The sequence below is a fragment of the Boleophthalmus pectinirostris genome, unplaced genomic scaffold (assembly GCF_026225935.1).
Source record: "Boleophthalmus pectinirostris isolate CB_2022bp ecotype Guang Dong unplaced genomic scaffold, ASM2622593v1 HiC_scaffold_3, whole genome shotgun sequence".
NCBI classification, from domain to species: domain Eukaryota; kingdom Metazoa; phylum Chordata; class Actinopteri; order Gobiiformes; family Gobiidae; genus Boleophthalmus; species Boleophthalmus pectinirostris.
In genome coordinates this window covers 31005428-31025338 of record NW_026571299.1, presented here as the reverse complement: position 1 = coordinate 31025338, position 19911 = coordinate 31005428, and the positions used below count along the sequence as shown (strand labels likewise).

The window sequence follows — 19911 nt, the reverse complement described above, 5'->3', positions numbered from 1 at the left end:
CAGACTTTCACTTAAACTCGTCCAGAAAAATGTAATAGTGAAGTGATTATCGGCAATATTTGAAATCCATTGAAGAGGTCTCATTTTTAGTTTATTAGTGCGTTGACGAAGATCAAATATTGGCTGTTGTCTGCTTTTATATTACCTTATGGTTTTGGTCTAGTCCAGGTTTAGTTCTTTTTGATCAAACTATACACTGTGTTAATGTTACCTGCCTCCATCTAAATTAAACATTACAGGCCTATAGAATGATGTAAGTTTGTTTCTCATAGGAACCAGTGCATTTCTCATGCCTTCTCAGACTATTCAGATCAGAATTTCAAGGGCCTATATTATGCTATTTTCTGATTTACAGTATGTTTTAATGTTGTTTTCTCATCACAAACATACCTGGAGTTGTGTTTTGCGTCATTCACACAAGTTTAACACACAAATCCTTTAGACTAAGTTCTTCTCTCAAACAGAAAAGAATCCTCCACTCCCCTGTTATTTTTAAACTCCATACACCTTCACTTTCATTTGGATAATTTCAGCCCTGGAATTGCCAATCTCTACTGAACAAAAGGGAAAAGGTAGCTGTTAACTTGAAAACTACCACTACATGACATCACAAGGTACCGAAAATGAACCAAAACACAACTCCAGGTATGTTTTTGAGGACGTAACAGCATGACAGGTTTACATGACCTATTGCACCAAAAAGCATTTCTACATATGAACAAACATAATCTAATTGTTGTCCATATTAGGCTATATTCTTATCTATGTTATCATTTTGTTTTCTCATCAAAAACATACCTGGAGTTGTGTTTTGTTTCATTCACACACATATGTTTAACACACAAATCCTGCATAATTTGGCTGTGTCGTTCTCTCAAACGGAAAACACTCACTGCTCCACCTTGTGATGTCATGTGGTAATACAGGAAGCGCCCCATTGTGCTTTAAAACCCCATACATCTTCATTTTAATCATTTGGATAATTTTTGTCTTGGAACTGCCAGTCTCACAGTCTGAACAAAAGGTATAAGGAGCTGTTAACTTGAAAAATATCTGTACATGACATCACAAGGTGGAACAGAGCATTTTGAGCTTTAGAGATGTAGACAGACTTATAATAAGGCATTGCTCAAATATGTGTGAATGAAACAAAACGCAACTCCTGATATGTTTTTGAGAAGGTAACAACATTATAAAGAGGTGATTCTGTGTAATATAGAACCTTTATTGTTTCCCTGTGAGCATGAATACAGAATACACAGAAAAGTAGTTCATTCGAATAGTTTAAATAGCCGAACATAAGCCTCTGGTTCATTTGCTTATTTGTTCAGGGGCGCACACTGTCGCAGAGATTTCTTCATTGTTACAGTTTCCATGGTTTGTTCAAACACAGGTCCTTTTTGGAGCTGATCTACAGGAAGCAGCCTCTGAACGGTTGCCATGTCTGTGCGGGGTTGTGACTGGAATAGTGCTTTAAAATAGCTGTGTTCACAACAACATTGTCATTGCTATGACTGACTCCTACAGTTTGAGATACCCTACATCTTGGATTATATATCTGGTTATAATGCTATGAGATTTATGATTTTGTGACTGTCATTTCATATAAAATACGTTTTTCAGATATAAGTTAGTTTTTCTGTGTTCTTCCAGTTACATTTACATACTTCAAAATTATAAAGGTTTTAGTCTTACATGAGTAGTTTTTCCCCAAAATACTTTCTATCAGGGATGTAACAATAACTGAAATATTGTGATATCTTATAGTCAAAGTTCTCACGATAATATCGTGGACCATCACAATATATCAAATTACAAGTCTCTTATGGTGCAGCAGTAGCTAAAAAAAAAGACAGAGGGAACTACATAGACCATAATCCTTTGCTCCATTTCAGTGTAGACTACATGAAGAAATAACAGTTCTAAGCACTTTTAAGTCTTAGTTCTTTGGATTAAGTCTTGTCAAGGCATTTTAAATATCGTACCGTGAGATGTATATCGTGAAAATATCGCACTGAGAGATTTGGATATTGTTACATTCCTAATCGTGAGCCTCCCCACCAGATCATGAGCTTTCCTACGATACTGCAACAAATATTGTACCGTGAGGTTCATACCGTGACAATATCGTATCGTGAGACTTGGATATCATTACATCCCTACTTTCTATACTTACTTGAGTCATTTTTAGACCCCTACATTGTACTTTGAGTGATTTTTTTTGAAGTAACAGTACACTTGGGTCAAATTCTTTTGGCTACACCTCAGCACTATGGATTAGAAATATATATCGCATATTTTTTTTGCATTAGCTTGATTTGACAGGTGATTTTTAACAGGGCATACTTTTGATTGGAAGATTACATTAGACTTTTCTGTCTCTTTTTTTGCATCTGGTGGCACTCTCCCGCAGGCATTATTCTTCACTGCTGTGTGGGAGGGAGGAGGGCTGAGGTGCAGACTGGGTGCTTTTAGGGTGTGTATGTTTGGTACATTGTTATAAGCAGAGGTTTTTTTGCCCCGTGGCCTTGTGTGGGACTAGCTAGCCTGACTGTAACATGACACAGGTGCTGCTCAGAGCCACTCCTCTCTCACAGTGACCTGGTGTAACTCATCTCTCCTTTGTATACGTCCTGAAACAACTCTGTGCTGCGTATTGTGTCAGAGCAGCTGCAACTTCCTGCAGGTGTGGGATTGTTTATGTTCGGTTTATGTCTCATTCTGTGGAGGTATGAGTACGGCTGTAGGCCTGTCACAATAATTACTATACTGACTGATTGATTGTTCAACTTAATGATTAGAGATTCCCCTATCCAGCTTTTTCAGTTCCGATACCGATACTACAGCTTTAGGCTATATAGCTGTAACTTTATGATGCCCAATATTAACCAGCTTTTATTTCCTTTAAACAAAAATAACGTAAGACAAAACTGCTTCAAATGTGTTATGTAGCTTTTGTTTATCCCTCAAGTAACCACAGAAAATTTAGTTTGTCAGCTGGACAAAAGTTAGGTTTGGTTAAAGATGTTTCGCAGCTCATCCAAGCTGCTTCTTCAGTTCTGGAAGAAGCAGCTTGGAACACTTCTTGTAAATAAAGATGTAAACATTATGAGACTTTCAGGGCTGACTTTGACTAGTGAATATTCTTATTACGTCAGTTTATCTGTCCAACCAAGATATCGACTGCACCGATATTCAAAAGCCGATATCTGATCCAGTACGAATATCCAATACCATTATCAGATTGGTGCATCCATATCCATGATAGATAGGAACAAAAAAATGGGGTGCTTAATATTATTCATTTCAATATTTGTATGAATCTTTAGTTTAGTACATCATTTTGTAATTCATAATTTAGTTTGAACTGTAAAGGGTTGAAGAAGTAATGCATATGACTTTGAATAACTACTAAACATTACATTGTGCAGTTTATTGGTATTATATTTAAAGGGCGTTTACTTGGATTGTCCTGCTTTAGGGTTATAGAGTCTGTGGCACAAAGTGGATTCAATAGTTTGTGTTATCAACTATTACTATGAATCAAATTATGTGTATGACAATAGAATCATTAAAAATCACAGAATTAATTGTGATTTTAGTGATTCATGAAGTTCCTCAGTGTTCATATGCTGAATCCAGAACTTGCCAGTGTGGTTATTTTAACAGTGTGCTTTTTTAAACCTTGATTTAGTTGTGCTTATTAACTGAAGTGCTCCACGCTCTTATCCTTGGCTTTGTAAAAACAGACTGCACATCACTTTTATGGATAGGTACTAACTGGCGGCTTTTGTTTAAAAACGGCAACTCGTACATCACTGTCAAGGGACGGTCAGGGGTCACGATGAAGCCGTTATGACCCGGGTCAAGAGGACAGGTCAAAGGTCGAGAGGTCAGTGGGCCAGAACACGACTCATTCACAGCGGAAAAGAAAAGTGTGTCAGGCTTTTCAGATTCTAGAATGTGATGAGGGAACGCTCTCAGATAACCAAACAATTTCGGATTTCTTTGGATTTTATATTTTTCTTACATTACAAAAAATTGTTCTTGTTCATTGTTGTTGTCCACTGTAAAATTATAGTTAACTTTACTCATGTGTGAACAATCTTTTCTTTTCTGCTGCTCTGTGGAGATGTTATTGCTTTGTGTGAAATATTTCACAGTATGGCATTAAACTTTTCTATCATCATGGAGCCCAAACCAAACTAAGTTACAGGTCAGATCTGTGGAGAGGCGACCCCGCTCACAGTCAGAATGCCTGTTTTTCTAGGTATTTTTGAGCTTTAAAACCACCCATAATTGAATAAATGTAAGGCAGATCTGTTTAATGTCATATTGTGGAACATTCCAGGCAGAGCGATGGCATATCCATAGAAACAAGAAGGTGATGGACCCCCAACCGGAAAGTGTGCATCTTTAAGCCAGTTTTATCTTGTCAAAATCTTCTATTCCTCTAAAAAATATTCTACAGATTCACACAATGTCATTTTACTTCACACTATCTAAATATTGTATTGTTCTCTAATGTAAAGTTGCATTAATTGGACTAAACATTTTAAGAATACATTTCAAAGCCAGAATGAATGAAGACTGTAGAGAGTCACTTCTTTGAGACATTCTTTGTATACTGATTTTCCTAACAGCTTCATTAAACATTCAACTAGTCCATAAAAGGGAAATTGCTTTGTCATACTGCATTATACAAACCAGTTCTAGTTTAAACATCATTTAAACTGAACTCCCAGGATGCCTCTCTGTATTTTAACACAATACTATTTGCACCTGGTCTAGTGTAAATGTGATTTTTCAGTGGGTCCTGTTGAAATTGCCTCATTCACTCTGAGTAAATGGCACTTTTATTGACCGACTGCAGCGCTGCTTTCTCACTGGATTCTTGTGTCTCTCAGTGACCACACATGCCGCACATTCCTCCTATCTGAACTTTCTACTTTTCAAAATTCAAACAAACGAACAAAATGCCTCTGAGAGAAGATATTTCAACTATTTTACAAAGTTGTGCTGCACGACATAATGAAAACCTTTGGAACCGTGCTTACTCATTTTAACAGGAACTCGTCTGTGTGTGTGTTTTTTTTTTTTTTTTGCTTCACTCTGGAATATTAGAATAGTTGGTGGTCAGAGTCTTCAAAGTGAATAAACTTTAAAGTGAAACTGCTTGTTTCTGTGACAATGTTATTTCTTTGGTGGGAATATTCCACAGTATGGCATTAAACTTGCCTATCCCCATGGTGACAAGCAGGTACAGTTCTAGGTCAGATCTGTGTAGAGGCAAGATGGATGTTTTTGAAAGGTTCTTTTGAGCTTGAACATTCTTGTAGTTAAATAAATGCTACATAGATGTGTTTAATACTGTGTAAAGCAAATAAATAACATCTCCATGGAGACAAGCAGGTCACCAGAAAAGTTATAGTCCCCTTACGACAGAACTGGGCCTTGTACAGCTCCTGAGCCACATACGGCCCTTTGGCTGACTCTGACCAGCCCATGTAAGATAATCTGGAATTACCAAATAAACACATTTAAATTTCTAAAGCTAAAGCTGCATTGCTTTTAATTTAGAGGTGTGTTTTTTTTTTTTTTTTTGCAACCTCAATTTTTCATTGCTTAGTCAACAGCAACACTTAGCAGCCTTACCAGCTTGCCAAAATAATGCATTTTACTTTTTTTTTTAAATAAAGAAATACAATAATTAAAAATACACTCATTAAGGGGCCAATATAACACCAATTTCTGTTCTATGTTATAATGTTGTTTTCTCATCACAAACATAGTGTGTTTTTGTTTCATTCACAAGTTTAATACACAAACATTGCATGTTTAGGCAGAGCTCTTCTCTCAAACTGAAAACAGTCCTTAAAAACACACCTTGTGATGTCAAGTATTAATACAGGAAGTGCTCCACTATGTTTTTAAACTCCATACACCTTCACTAGATTCATTTGAATGACTTCAGCCTTGGAATGCCAATCTCTACAAAACAAGAAGTAGCTGTTTAGATGAAAACTACCACTACATGACATCACAAGGGGGAACAAAGCATTTTGAGCTTTGGAGATTTAGACAGACTACCATAATAATTACTCAAACGTGTGAAACTAAACACAACTCCAGGTTGAGGAGATAACAACATTCTCCATTTATCCCTCCATCCATTTTCTTCCGCTTTATCCGGGCCAGGGTCACGGAGGCAGCAGTTTGAGCAGGGAGGCCCAGGCTTCCCTTTCCACACACACTTCCTCCAGCTCTTCTGGAGGGATCCTGAGGCGTTTCCAGGCCAGCCAAGAGGCATAGTCCTTCCAGCGTGTCCTGGGTCTTCCCCGGGGCCTCCTCCCAGTGGGACATGCCCAGAACACCTCCCCCGGGAGGCGTCCTGGAGGTTTCCAGAATAGATGCCCAAGCCACCTCAGCTCCACTCCGAGGTCATCCCATATGACTGAGCTCCTCACCCTGTCTCTAATGGAGTACCCAGCCACTCTGCAGAGGAAAGTCATTTCAACTGCTTGTATCCCCGATCTTGTCCTTTCAGTCATTACACAAAGCTCATGACCATAGGTGAGGATGGAGGAGTTCAAGTATCTAACAGCATTCTAGCATTGCTTAAATCTCATATTAGTCAATTCTGCAGAATGCAGGACCTTTAAAGGAAATCCCATGATATAAAGAATGTACAAAACAACTAACCAAAAATGCCTAGGGCTAAAATTACTAATCCATACCTAGTGCAGTGTGTGTGTTGTAATATAAATGCCAAGTCCTTTGGTGAGTAAGTCTTACCAGTAACTGATCCCAAGCTGTAGTTCCAGATAATGTTGTTGAATTGTAAGAATGCTGTCATGGGTCCCACTGGTCTCTTATGGTTCCACCATAAAAGTTTCCATTGCATGACAACAGATCACAGTCATTACATTTTAATTTGCATCAAGATTGGCCCAGATAGGCTTTAAATAACCAAATCCCCAGGTTAAATGGAATATATTCCATAATAAGTTATGCGTTGAATATACTTTGTTGTTTTGCCAAACACATTCCTGCTAAAGCGTGTTTACAGTGATCTAAATCTTTCAGTAATGGTTTTTATGAGCACCGCTACTCTTTTTGTTTGTTTATTGTGTAAACAAAAGCTGGCTCAGAGAAAGTGCCAGACAGGACACTTTCTCTGGAGGATGCTCTGTATAATTGTCCAACAAGATTTTTGTGATTACGATTAGAGATGAACTGATATGAGTTTGTTCATGAGCAATGCTGATACCAGTTGTTTAAAATCCGAAGCAACCAATGGCTGACAAGCTCTGCCGATATGTTTTGGGCCGATATGTAGGGCCGATTTTGATGATTTTGCTCAAATTATGGTATTTAAATTTATTACAAACTCCACCAAGCCCATTTGTTTTCACCACAAACCTTTAAGAGAGCTGTGTAGTCATGTTTTGTGCAGTTATCTTTTCATATTAAAGGTTTTTTGTGCATTTTTAGGCAGCAGATCAACCAAAACAAAATATTGGCCTGTGCTAGAGATTTCTATCAGTCAACCTCTAATTTTGATTATATTTGCTACATTTTTTAAACATTTTAATTTGATCATTATATCAATTATATATCTTCACCATAATATTTGTTTTTACTTTTTAATTGTTGCCTAAAGCTGTAGTGAGCAAAAAGGACACTACTTGTGTTGTAATGGCAATTAAGTAAACTGTAAATTGAATTGAAAGTGAAAGCAGAATAGCTGGGGAAAGATGCAGCTCCTGTGTTTCATGACTGATTCATTTTTTTGTTTAATTTAAAAAAAATAGTTAAATGAAAACTTGCTTAACAAGTATAAACAATGTCCATTCTCAGTTTTGTCCCATCTCTGCTGTCAATACTTTTAGAAAAGTGAAACAGGTTGAATAACATTTGTCAAGTTCTCGTCTTTCAAAGCCTGTCAAAGCAAAACTAAAGTGACACTTTCACACAGTCACTCGTCTCTTTGCTTTGGTCACAGTCCTGAAGCTTTTTGCCAGATTGTGTTGTCTCAGAAATATAACTTTTACCATGAAGTTAGAAAAACCTGGAATTGTGTTTTGATTCATATTTGAGTAACTCTTTATTATTGTACTATCTACATCTCCAAAGTTCAAAATGCTCTGTTCCATCTTGTGATGTCATCAAACAGTAGTTTTCAAGTTAACAACTCTTTTTATATTTAGTTCTGTATAGAGACTGGCAATTCTAGAGCTGAAATTATCCAAATGATTCTAGCGAATGTGTATGGAATTTAAAAACAGAGTGGAGCACATGACATCACAAGATGGAACAAAATGTTTTCAGTTTGAAAGAAGAACTACATAAATAGAATCTAAATATTCAGGGTTTGTGTGTTAAACATATGTGGATGAAACAAAACACAACTCCAGATATGTTGTTGATGAGGAAACAACATTATAAACATTCAGAAAAATTGTGTAATATTATGCTGTTAATTGACACACTTTCATATGAACTCGTTACTCAAGACTAAGCTTGAGTAACTTAGTCTTGAGTGACAAGGTCATAATAACTTCATAATAACTTTATAATGACTTAAAGATGCAATAAGTCACTTTTTGTGATCAAGAGTCGTTCACCAGCTTTAAGCACCTGTTACTGAATAAATGCAAGATCATTTCTGCGCTATACTATGGAACAACATCTCCATGGAGACAAATCCATGTTAGAAAAGTTACACTAAGGCATTTTAAATTAATAACCTCCTGACAAATGTGCCAAATGAGTTTAGTAGTAACTTGTCACTCAACAACTGATGCAAATATTGACAAATGTACTGTGTCTGAGACATAAAACAAAACTGTCTCTGAACCTGAAGAACTGGTTAGTTATAATGTCTTTAGTGTTTTAACCCTGGAGGTTTTCAGAGCAGTCACATTTCATGTCTGGGCCTCTGCCAAAAGATTGGATAACAACGTTTACAATGACAGTTCAAGCCTTTATTTTACACATCACTGCTGCTGATTTATTATTTAAAGAAGAAATCTGTTACATTAGAGCCATTCTATATAATTATACTACTTACATTTATTCACACTGTTACTGACACCATTGAAATCATGAATTCACTTTGATTCACGCTGTGTAATAAATCACCATTTGACATGTTAATGTGACATAAACAAGATCAGCTGCATACTGTGCTATATTAATTTCATATTTAATCACAATTAGATCAGAACCTAGACACTTTGAAAGACTTTTCTCTTCATTTTGGATCTGACTCAAAGGTGTTCTATGTAATTTTTCTAGGGAATGGTCCGCCACCTGCTTGTCTCCATGGTTACTGTTTTGTCTGGAATGTTCTGATATGGCATTAAACATATGCCTCTTGCATTTACTCAATAACATGGGTTTTTATTTCCTATAAACTTGCATTCTTACTGTGAGATCCACAGATCTGTCATGCAACTTGGCACTGTAGTGTCATCTGCGGTCTCTGCAGAGATAAATAAATGTAATGCCATATTGTGGAACATTTCAGGCAGTATCTCTATGGAGAGAAACAGATGACCATGTTTAACAACAAATAAAATGGCTTTCAAAAATAATTTCCCAAACAGAAGTAGTTACTGACAGAGCATTGGCTGTGGACAGCGTCTGAAGCACGATATATTGCTACAGAGATATACTCTGAAAAATATACTCTGAAAAAAATAGACAGTATCATGAAAAGGCTATTATAAAACTAAAATTCGCCAAATCTCCTCATTATTGCTAATAAACTGTACACATGATAATATATTGAGCCCCAAAATATATTGTTCCCTCTATTATTTAGTGAATGATAAGCCCTCTCCATTAAAAAGACCCAAGGTGATCATTTATAATTAGAAGTGAAATGGAGATGTTCCTTCTCTGCCTGTAATATTCCAGAGTAGGGTATTAAACATATTTCCCTTACATTTGCTCAATTACAGGTGTTTTATAACTCAAAAATACCTTAATAAACACAAATTCTTACCATGTGCAGGCTTTATTCTCCATAGATCTGACCATTAACCTGTCACCATTATGAAGTTTATTTCAATACTGTGGAATAATCAAGACAAAACAGTGATATCTCTATGGAAGAATACTGGCTCAAATGTCCCCCTGGCTTGAAAGTCCCAGCATGAATGTCCTATTCTCTTGGCGGAATGTCCCCCTCCTCCCTCTAGGCGTCCCCTTCTCTTGGGCGGCACACGGGTAACTGCTGTCCCTGGGAGAGGGGGGATGTTCTCTCTGGTCTTTAGTCAGCCGTGTCATGCACTGTGATGTACTGAGTTAGAAAATCAGCTTCTATGTCATAATAAAATGAAATGTGAATGTAGCCAGACCAAATGTCGGGCTTTGTTTATGTCATTTTACCGATCTTCCCAAAGCGGCACACATTTTTTCAGTATGTAATATCAGTATAATCCTCATTTGCTCGCAGAAGTTTACTATGAAATCATATTTTAAATCATTTTTTCTTGTTCCCCATGTCCTATAGCATCTGTAACCGTTGATTTGGGAAGAAATACAGTATTAATTACTTCCTTACCTGCCATGAACATAATTTGTAAACAGCACAACACAAGAAACTTAGAAAGCTACAGAATTTGTTCAAAAATCATTCAGAATCACCTTTATTGTATGTATGAACAAATGTGTTGAGATATATTGTAACTTGTGTGTGTGTCCAATATATATCATGACAACTTTTTTTTTTTTTTTTTTTAATATGTATATAGATTAACTAACTTAGTTTCATAAAGGGTGCACAATGCATGCATCTTTAATCTCATAATTCGATTAGTTGCACAATCTGGTGACATATGACCCATTTACCCGCTTCAAATGATTATATAGAAGCAATAAGAAGCTATCATTGAGTATATCTGATAGGCCTCTCTTGTTTTAGGAGCCTGCAGCTAATAAAGCACTGGCGTTACTCGTTCGGTAGAGCAGAGGACACGCCTAGGCAGGAGAAGTTTAGACCTGTTCACAAAGACAGCGCCTTGGGACAATAAGCGGGTCCGGCCCTGTCGTAGTTTGAGTAAATACATTTTAAATACGTATAAGGCAGGAAGTGTAGTCATAATTACAGAGGATGGTTCGAATATAAGTCATGTTTAAGGTGGGATTGCATCAGCGTATGAAAGAAATACAGCTGCTGACAAGTTCAGTTTTGAGTATCAAATCAAGAAAGTGGTTTTACGTGTGTTTGAACAGAGCTTTGTGGGTAATTGTTTCTTGATCTTTTGGAATTTAAAGTTGCACTATGTAACTTTTCTGTTTTAGGGTCTGCCAACTACTTGTCTGCGTGGAAATGTTGTTGCTTTGAATGTTCCACAGTACCGCATTAAACATATCTAATTCCATCGAGACAAGAAGGTGATCTAAGAAACCGAAATATCATGATATCGTATCGTCAAAGTTCTCACAATAATGTCATGAACCATCACAATATATCGAATTACAAGTCTCTTTGCTTCAATTAAGCGTTATGGTGCAGCAATAGTTAAAAAAGACAGAGGGAACTACATAGACCATAATCCTTTGCTCCATTTCAGTGCAGACTACAAGAAGAAATAACAGTTCTAAGCACTTTTAAGGCTTAGTTCTTTGGATTAAATCTTGTTCAAGGCATTTTAAGAGAAAAAAGTAGCATATTCACAGTTTTGTTCGCAGCCTCCACAAAATATCACGATAAATATTGTACCGTGAGTTGTATATCGTGAAAATATCGTGCCAAGAGATTTGGATATCGTTACATTCCTAATCGTGAGCCTCCCCACCATATCGTGAACATTCCCATGATATTGCAATAAATATCTTACTGTGAAGTTCATATCGTGATGATATCATATTGTGAGACTTGGATATTGTTACACCCCTATCTGAAAGGTAGGGGTGTAATTACACTTTTTTTTACAATAAACAAGTGTAATTGGACACATCTGGGCTATATATATAAGTTTAATGCATTGATCTGGAACATTCTGGGTAAGAAAGTAACATTTAATCCTGTCACGAGAATAAATTTTGAAGCACGATATATTGCTACAGAAAAAAATTTGCGATAAATGATAATATTGAAACTACTTTCATACCACTTCCACAAAGCAGTATATCCACTATTGCAAAGAAATTTTACACAGGATAAATACTGAACCCCAAAATACAGTATATTGTTCCAGGCAGCTTTATTGTATTGAATGATAGGTCAATATAGTAGTACTGAGACAGGCCTAGTAACATCTCCACTGAGACCACAGACATCCCCCATCAGAAAGGTTCCATAGTGCATCCATAAGTTTTGACATGCTGTTAGAATTCCACTGGAAATTATTACTAACAAGTGAAAATATCCAGTGAGTATTCTTTGGTTAAAATTCAAACTAGCTTCATGACTCTTTTCCACAAAACTCTATTAACCCACAGCTCTCTAAAACATTAAGTTCACATGATATTCAGATTATGTCCTTTCGGAATTGTCAAGGCTTGTAAATATTATGCCAATAGCCACTTTGGTTTCATGTTTAAAAGGTCATTTCCTGTAGATTATATGCCATACAGTTTGGTCACTGTGAGCAAAGTGGAAAACAGTGTGCACCATTCTGAGTAATATGGAACTTAACCAGCCTGTTGTGTAACCTTAATCTTCTTAGTCTTGAACCCTGCTGCAAATCCAGGCCTAGATCAATGCTTTTACTTCTCGAAATGTTTACAACTCCACCTGCTTGGTTAGTATATTATTTAGAAACTATCCATAGAAATCACTCGCAAGTTTGTTTCAGTAAAAAGTTAAATATGTGTATTAGTATTAGTAGTTATGTCCTATTTTTAGTCCTGTCTGTGTTTAGTCAGTCCTGGTCTAGTCCTGGTCTAGTCCCATGTTTAGCCCCAAATGATTGTGACCCAAAGTAGCTGGTTATCAATTATCTAATTTATATAACTCATTATTATCTTATTTCTAATATGGTGACCTCATTCCATACCAACCAGTTAAAAGTCATTAAGTAATCCTCCTATTGTTCATGTATTAGTTATTAAGCATTAAGCGGATCTGGTTTGAAACCTTATATTTCCGGCTGTGTGTGTGTGACTTGTAAACATACAGGGTTTGTGCTGCAGTGTGTTGTAAACCCAGTGACACACCCAGAGCCTCGGGGGAACTGTCCTCCTGTTTCCACACAAAACGCGTAACACGATCACCATCAAAATCCCATTGTATTCAACCTGGAACAAGACTGGATCCATTACACTGCTCTGTATATGTCCACATCACTGCTTTTAACTGAGGACAGAGCCTGGCTATAGCGCAGAACGGCCGCCAGGGGGCAGTAAGGGACCACTCACAAACAGTTGATCTGTTGATAGTTTGCCTGGTTTGAAACGTTTTACTTTATTTACCAAATAGTAGCACAGGGAACGAAGTAAATATTATCATACACACCCACTCTTATCCAAAATATGTATAATATTCTATGGTGTGGTATTTACTTATCACCACCTAAAATACATGAAGTAGACTGCCAAATGTTCTTTAGTTAAAACTATCCTAGTCCTGCATGAACTATTAAATGGCAGAGAATGTATATTATAAAGATTCATATTTCATACACAGTAGTAGTGAATCTGGAACAGTACAGCCCTCTTACTAAAAAGTTTGAGGTTTTGCCCAATAGCTTGCAAACTATTCCAACTTTTGCTTAGCCTATTACATGTCAGAAAACACGTAGGCGATCCAATTTCACTAGAACCAGTAACTTTGAAATAGTATGGTCCAAACTGTAGTACTGAATCTGGAGCGGTCATCCCCTCCCCCTCTTCTCCCTCCTCCCTATGCTCGCGGCGGTGGAGTGTTTGGGGGGGCTGATCTGTGCGTAAAACATCCGTGATATTTGAGGCGCTCCAGGGATGTAGTGGCGCATGCGCAGAGCCCCGCTCCAGCATAGAGCGCACCTCTGGAGCAGCGCATAGGAGTCATACCAAGCATAGCCTGCGTGTCAGTGCAGTCCGCTTACAGCTGGCCTGGAGGACAACTGACGCTACTTTTCCACTTTTGATGCCACCATTGCTCCAAATTACTTTACAAAGTATTATTAAGTCGTACTAACTGCAGCAGCGGTTTACTCCTGATAGAAGTCGGGTTTTCTTCGGGATTTGTAACAAACAAAAGTTGGAGGCTGGGCCTTTAGCTTTCTGACCGCCGCGTGAAAAAAGGAGAAAAGCTGGTCTTTTAGTCAAACTCGATAAATGTTACTCACAAAGATGGACCTGTTGAACTACCAGTACCTGGACAAGATGAACAACAACATCGGTATCCTGTGTTACGAAGGTGAGCGGATTATGCGTACTTTTGCACGCTGCGTTGTTTTGAAAACTTGGAAGTGGTCTTTGGGTTTTACGCGGCAGTGGAGCTGGCGCTGTTGTTTGATTCATGGAAGTTTGCGCGTGTGAAACAATATACAATAGCTCGTTCTTTAACTCTGTGTTCTTCTTGTTCGTGTGGTTTCAGTGTCAACAACAGTATAATGTAATGTTGAGAAATGCTAAACTTTTAACCCACGAGTTGAGTGAGCGTCGTCACGTTGGCTGAGCTGCGTGGCCCCTGTTTTCTTTGCCTGCTCCGGGATAGTGCCGCCTCAGCTGCTTGTTACACTGTTATTAGACCCATAAAGCAAGAGTAGTTTGCCTTTTTCAGCCATGTTTGGGCTAGACCTGTCAACGTTTGCTTTTTGTTTGGGTTATTATAATGTTCTATTAGCCAGTGTATTGTCTTTTCATAAAATGTCTGTTTTGGCTATATGGGCTGCAATGTAAAGCATTAACCAATGTATTCTTTTGTTTTAAATTAAGAGATATTTCTGTTTTACAAATAGATTCATATTAAAATTAAAACAGGAAAATGCTTGTCTCTCATCTAGGTTACAATTGGCACCATCCCAAGTCATGTTTTTGGACCAGGGGAGCTTTCTGTAAGGATTTTTGTCCTGCATTTAGACTAAATGTTGTTATATGTTAAAATAGGATTTTGAAATGCTAAGGTTGGACATTGTTTTGCATACTGGGTAAAAGAAAAGTTAATTCATATTTAGGGTTCTCATGTAGGCTGACTGTGATGCTTCCATTCAATTATAACAGGCTACAGGGATGGAACATGAATACTGGTTTTATAGTAAACATTCATAAACATTGTTGGGGCATAGCATTAATACCTGTAAGAATCTGTGTGTTTAGTTGATTGTTATCTGATTGTTAAACCCACACTCAATCTATTATTCTAATCACACAAAAATCTTTCCAAAGTGCAAATGAAGTATTGTTAAGTTTATTGCAATGGGGAAGTTTTGTTCATTGTTTCATTCTCGAGAGATATACTTTCCTACTTTTTTTTTTTGCTTTTTACATTTTGATGGTGTGTTGCTGATTTAAGCCCAGTTTGTCCTGGTTCTAGTTCTGGTTTAGTCCCAGATTTAGTCCATATTTTGATGACCTATGTGTGTAAATGTGACTGCAAACTTACTGTGCAGTGATCCTTTTATGCCATACAAAGTGAAGACTCTACCTGTGTTGATTTTTGCGAGTAAGGTGGACAAAAAGCAGAGGAAAAAGCCAAGTGGAGACAGATATTTGAGTCCATTTGAAATCCAATCTCCTCCTGATTTGTGATTTGTGTTTGAAGTTGTGTGGAGAGAAGCGGCTTTGATCATGTGGCTCTAATGAACTCTTGAGGGCACAGGGGGAACAGGGCACACGGCTCTACCCCACAGTTCAATTATTGAGGCTGGTTCACAAATAATAAAGCATTTTCATTTGACATCGCTGTGTAAAAAGGCGAATTCAAGTCAAAAGGGTAAGACTTAAAAGACTTAAAAGATGAGAGATTTTTGAAGTTCAATGTTTTTATGAATATCTTATTATACCAACACTGGAGTAACTGACCCAATATTCTGTTCAATTAAAGGTGCAGTATGTGACTTTTCAGGGGAAGGGTCTGCCACCTGCTTGTCTCATGGAAATATTATCGCTTTACCTGTAATGTTCCGCTCTATGGGACAGTATTTGCACAAGTTACAGTTCAGATCTGCGGAGGGGCGTGCTCGCTTATTGTGAGAATGCATGTTTTCCAAGATATTGAAGAGCAATAAATCTCCTGTAATTGTTTAAGTGTAAAATATATAAATGTAATGTCATAATTCAAGATCATAAATTGGTCATATATTATTTTATTGTGGCGTAGACTGACAGCCAATGGTACTGTCCGGTTTTCAAATGAGGAAGTAGGCGCTGTGTTCGTAAGCATTTGATTGGTCCAAGCTTTGTGACACAGGAATAGTATTGTCAACTATCAAATCGATTACTATTATGATTGGTCTCAAGGCGATACATTTTCCACTTATTTTTGTTGTGCTGATTTAAACTATATGAATGAATGATGAAGCAGTGAACTGAAAAACTCCCTAGGTGTTTGGCTGCCTATAAAACCAAATAGAGGCAATTACTGAAGAAAGACCCACGTAATTTAAAGCACAAAGCAGCATGTTTATTGTAAGTCTAAACAGGTTGACCACAAAAGCTAAGCTAACATTGTCCAGCTGTGTTTTCGCTTAAGATCCGGCTAATTCATACGGTTTGCTAAAAGAGGCACAGAGCACATCTAGTCTGAATGTTTTGGAAATCTAAAGCTGGGGGCTGGTCGGTCGGTTTATGTGTGTGGTTGGGACAGGGCTTTTTGGGTTTGCTCTGGCCTTGCTCTGTACAGAAGGTCCACAGAGGCAGAGAGTGGGAGGAAGAACCAAAGATGAGCAGGAAAACTACTACTGGCCTGAACTCAGCAGCGTGGGGACTTTCCACTGCTCAAAATCTACTTGTGAATCTATGTCCTGATATGAGGTCTAGGGTAAAAGTTTAGGTTCATGTTTTACAGCTAACAGAGAGAAAAGATAGTAGTAGTATTGTTTTGTTTAGGCACAGAGAGCACATTTTTACAAGTCTATATATGGGTTAATTACTTGAAAAGTCAATGTATGGACTGTAGGGATGTAACAGTAACTGAAATATCGTGGTATCGTATTGTCAGAGTTCTCACAATAATATCGTGGACCATCACCATATATTGAATTACAAGTCTCTTTGTTTAAATTCATTGTTATGGTGCAGCAATAGCTAAAAAAAAGAAAAAAGACAGCTTGAACTACATAGACCATGATCCTTTGCTACACACTACAAGAAGAAGTAACATTTCTAAGCACTTTCAAATGTTAGTTCTTTGGTTAAGTCTTGTCAAGGCATTTTAAGAGGAAAAAGGAGCATATTAAGAGTTTTGTTAACCTCCACAAAATATTGCAATAAATATCGTACCGTGAGATGTATATTTTGAAATTATTGCGATATTGTTACATCTTTAATTGTGAGCCTCCCCACCATATCGCAAGCTTTCCCACAATATCGCAATAAATATCGTACTGTGGGGTTCATACCGTGACGATATCGTACAGTGTTATAGTCCAGAAACATTACTAGCATTGCGGTCTTACAGTGTTCCATAATATGCTTTTAAACTGAACTATCACCATGGAGACAAGCAGGTGATGCCACTACTAGGCCAAGTTACACGTCAGATCTGTGGCAGGAGGTGAGATGGCCGTAAAAAGATCTGTAAATTTAGTGTCATACTGTGGAACGTTCCAGGAAAAGCAATGTAAGCACCATAGCATTAAGAGGATAACCACAATAATTATTCCATATTCTTTGTTATTTTAGTTGTATTATGTTAAGATTTGAGCTTTAGAGGTTTGAATAAGTGACTTTTATTGCAAAATATCAGTTCATTCTGCTGTTTGATTGTTGCAGCTCAGGCCTTTTAATGATACTGTATACTTAAATAATGGTTTACTGGGATTATCCTGTTTCATTGTTAATGTATCAGAGGAATAAAGTAGTTTCAGTATGATCGTTTGTCATCATTTATCGTTCAAACTGATCGTGACAGGACTACTCCAAATTTTACAACATGTCATTTGCTATTTTCACAAGTGTAGTCTGAAAAAATAAGGTTATAATAATGATTCTGTGCCTCAGTAATACAAACAGAACTGCTTTAATCACTTTTACAGCATGGGAGCAGCCTAATTTATAGATGGGTCTACAGCGCTATAGTCCTGTCCAGTTTAAATTCTAATTACTCTAAACTTTGAAAGGAGCAAACCGCAGCCGCCAGTAAAAGGCTTTTGGAGAGTGATAAATGTTTCTCCATGACACCACAGTTCCTGCATGTATATTTAGCATGCCTTCCCAAATGCACCGCTGCTCTCTCTCCTCACCCTCTGACATGTTCTCCCTCACCCCGCGGTGTCCCGTGGCAACAGGGATGACATCACCTGGGCGTTTGGCACAGCACTGAAAAGCAGGGTTAGGCAGTATAAAAGAATAAAACATGGTAGTGCAAACATCGCTTTAGGTGAAATGGCATGGACTGTATGCAAATACTACTACTACTACTACTACTACTACTACTGCTACTGCTACTGCTACTACTACTACTACTACTACTACTACTACTACTGCTACTGCTACTACTACTACTACTACTACTACTACTACTACTACTACTACTACTACTACTACTACTACTACTACTACTATTACTACTACTACTACTACTACTACTACTACTACTGCTACTACTGCTACTGACTACTACTACTACTACTGACTACTACTACTACTACTACTACTACTACTACTACTACTACTACTACTACTACTACTACTACTACTACTACTACTACTACTACTACTACTACTACTACTACTACTACTACTACTACTACTACTACTACTACTACTACTACTACTACTACTATTACTATTACTACTACTACTATTACTACTACTACTACCACTACTACTACGACCACTACTACTATTACTACTACCAATACCACTATTATTACTACTACTACCACCACCACCACTAGTACTACTACTACTACTATTACTACTGCTGCTGCTGCTAGTATTGCTATTACTACTGCTTTACTATTACTACTACTACTACTACTACTACTACTATTACTACTACTATCGCTACTACTACCACTACTTTATTACTACTGCTGCTGCTACTCTTGCTACTACTGCTAGTACTGCTGCTACTGCTGCTGCTGCTACTACTACTACTACTACTACTACTACTACTACTACTACTACTACTACTACTACTGCTACTACTAATTTAATGGAGGTTTTAATAAGTTTTAATGGTTGATTGTGTGATTGCAAGTACTGACCAATCTTAAGTCTAAATACTTTCAAGTGTACTTCCTCATTAATATAAGGGAGGCTCTGATAGACTGTTGATCAGTTGTACACTGATACAGATTTAAAATGCTTTCGTATGCCCCTAAAACAAGTTTTAAAGAAATGCACTAGCTTGATGAACTGATAAAACATTTAATAATAAGACATAAGCAAAATTATGATTTGAGCATTAAAGCAGTTACGCAGTTATGTTGGAAGATTTGAAGCCATAACTTTATATACCTACTGACCTCTCTCCCTCTGTTTTCCAGGTGAAGGAGCGTTGAGAGCGGACCCCAGACTCCAGGCTCTGTCCCTGTCCTCCACCTCCTCCATCTCAAACCACCGCACGGGGCCTCCTCCCATCAGCCCCACTAAGAGGAAACTGAGCGGTGACCATGGCGACAGCGACATTGATGACAATGAGCACGTGGCCAAGATGAGCCGACTGTTCGCCGCACAACTGTGAGTATCTGTCACCCGATGGAAAAATGTAGTGGATTAATTGTCATTTCTCATTTCAAAACATAAGGATAAAATAAAGATATGTTCTTACCTAGTTCAAAGTGCATTGAAAATATAAACAAG

At 37.5% G+C, this 19911-nt stretch overlaps 1 protein-coding gene across 2 annotated transcripts in view; it reads left to right on the top strand.

Moving 5' to 3' along the window:
• The window catches only part of vgll4b (vestigial-like family member 4b), a 46716-nt gene that overhangs the window by 7220 nt on the left and 19585 nt on the right, over positions 1-19911 (top strand). Inside the window, exons 1-2 of one of the 2 annotated variants that reach the window (XM_055160092.1) lie at positions 14013-14356; positions 19596-19788. In XM_055160092.1, the coding sequence (XP_055016067.1) occupies positions 14275-14356; positions 19596-19788 (275 nt within the window). In that variant the 5' untranslated portion in view covers positions 14013-14274. Of the gene's footprint in view, positions 1-14012; positions 14357-19595; positions 19789-19911 lie in introns of those variants that run through there. The other variant, XM_055160093.1, reaches the window with a different exon arrangement.